The sequence below is a fragment of the Phytophthora parasitica genome (assembly GCF_000247585.1).
Source record: "Phytophthora parasitica INRA-310 unplaced genomic scaffold supercont2.15, whole genome shotgun sequence".
NCBI lineage: Eukaryota > Oomycota > Peronosporomycetes > Peronosporales > Peronosporaceae > Phytophthora > Phytophthora nicotianae.
Genome location: NW_008649001.1, coordinates 251,961 through 253,384, shown reverse-complemented (window position 1 = coordinate 253,384; position 1,424 = coordinate 251,961). Strand labels below are relative to the sequence as shown.

The window sequence follows — 1,424 nt, the reverse complement described above, 5'->3', positions numbered from 1 at the left end:
CTGGTGCAGCTACTGGAGGGCAGTCTATCGGCGGCCACAGATGTGCGCGCGCAGAGTGAAGCTCGGCTGACGGATCTGTTGCGTACTCCTGGCTTCGCTCTTCAACTGGGTGAATTCCTCTTCTCCGCTGAGGCGTCGGAGGCGCAACGTCAGTTGTCCGCACTGCTCCTCAAAAAGCTCGTGACGTCCTACTGGATCGCCAGCGAGGAGACTACCTACGTAGTTCCAGAGAACGAGAAGACGCAGGTCAAGCAGGCTCTCGTGCTGGCTCTGCAGCAGCGTCTGGAGCTATTTGCCGGCAGCAAACTTCAAACCGCACTGTGTCTCATCTTGACCGCTATCTTCGAGCGGGACTGGCCTGACCAATGGACGGAGATCCTGCCGGCCATTATGGCCATGGTCTCAGGTCAAGATAAGCTGCGCATTGACTTTGCTGTGCGCTTTCTATCGCTCGCAGGGGGTCATTTCTCCAGTGATAATTGCTGTGAGCTCGTGGCCTCCGTTTTCCCGCACTTACGTCGGGTTTTCGTGCTCACAAACGAGTTCCCGGCCGGTACCCGATCCAGAATCGCTCGCATCGTACAGAGTAGTCTGCTTATGGTGGGTATGGAGGCCCAAGTAGGCAACGCCACGGCCCGTCAGCTGCTGCATGAGAACACGACGCAATGGATCGCTCTATTCCTCGAACAACTGGCCGCACCAGTGCACAACGTCAAGGACTATTCGATCAAGATCCAGATCTTGACGACGCTCGCGAGTTTTGTGCGTGAATGGCCCAAGGAGATGACGGATCTCATGCCTCAGATCATGCCTCAAGTCTACGGCCTTATGCTCAACGACGCTGAAGCTTACGAACATCAAGTGGTTCTCAACTCTTCAGAAGAAGAGGAAGGCTACGACAGTGATGGAGAGGGCGCTCTGATTGGTCGAAGTGCCATGATCGTCGCTGCCTTTGAGTTCGTGCGTGGCGCCATCCAAGCCCCCACCAAGAAGACCCGACAGCTCATTGTGGGTGGATTGGCCGACTTTGTGTTCGTTATGATTGGATACATGCAGATCACAGTGAGTCAGATGGAGGCGTGGCAGGAGGATCCTAACAAGTACGTGGCTGATGAGGACGATGAGAGTCTGGCATTTAACGTACGTAACGCAGCGACGGACTTGTTGACGGAGCTGGAAGCTGTGCTGGGACGCAAGGCTGTTGTGGCTGCATTGGATGCCGCTCAACGTCGTCTTAAGGCTGAGAATCCCAACAATTGGCGACTCCAAGAAGCGGCGTTGCTGGTTGTTGGCTGTTTGGCTGGACCGACACTTGATGCTATCAGTAAGAACGCTGCTGATATCTCCCAGTTGCTGGATCTATCGGCGTTCTTGCAGACGTTGTTCAAGGTCATGAATGCAGGCAGTCAGGAGATCTATCTGCG

At 55.0% G+C, this 1,424-nt stretch overlaps 1 protein-coding gene across 1 annotated transcript in view; it reads left to right on the top strand.

The window, feature by feature from the left end:
* PPTG_08068 (hypothetical protein) overlaps positions 1-1,424 on the top strand; it is a gene marked incomplete at both ends in the record, with an annotated part of 4,434 nt that overhangs the window by 105 nt on the left and 2,905 nt on the right. Inside the window, one exon of the mRNA XM_008902975.1 lies at positions 3-1,405. Within this exon, the coding sequence (XP_008901223.1) occupies positions 3-1,405 (1,403 nt within the window). The remainder of the gene's footprint in view (positions 1-2; positions 1,406-1,424) is intronic.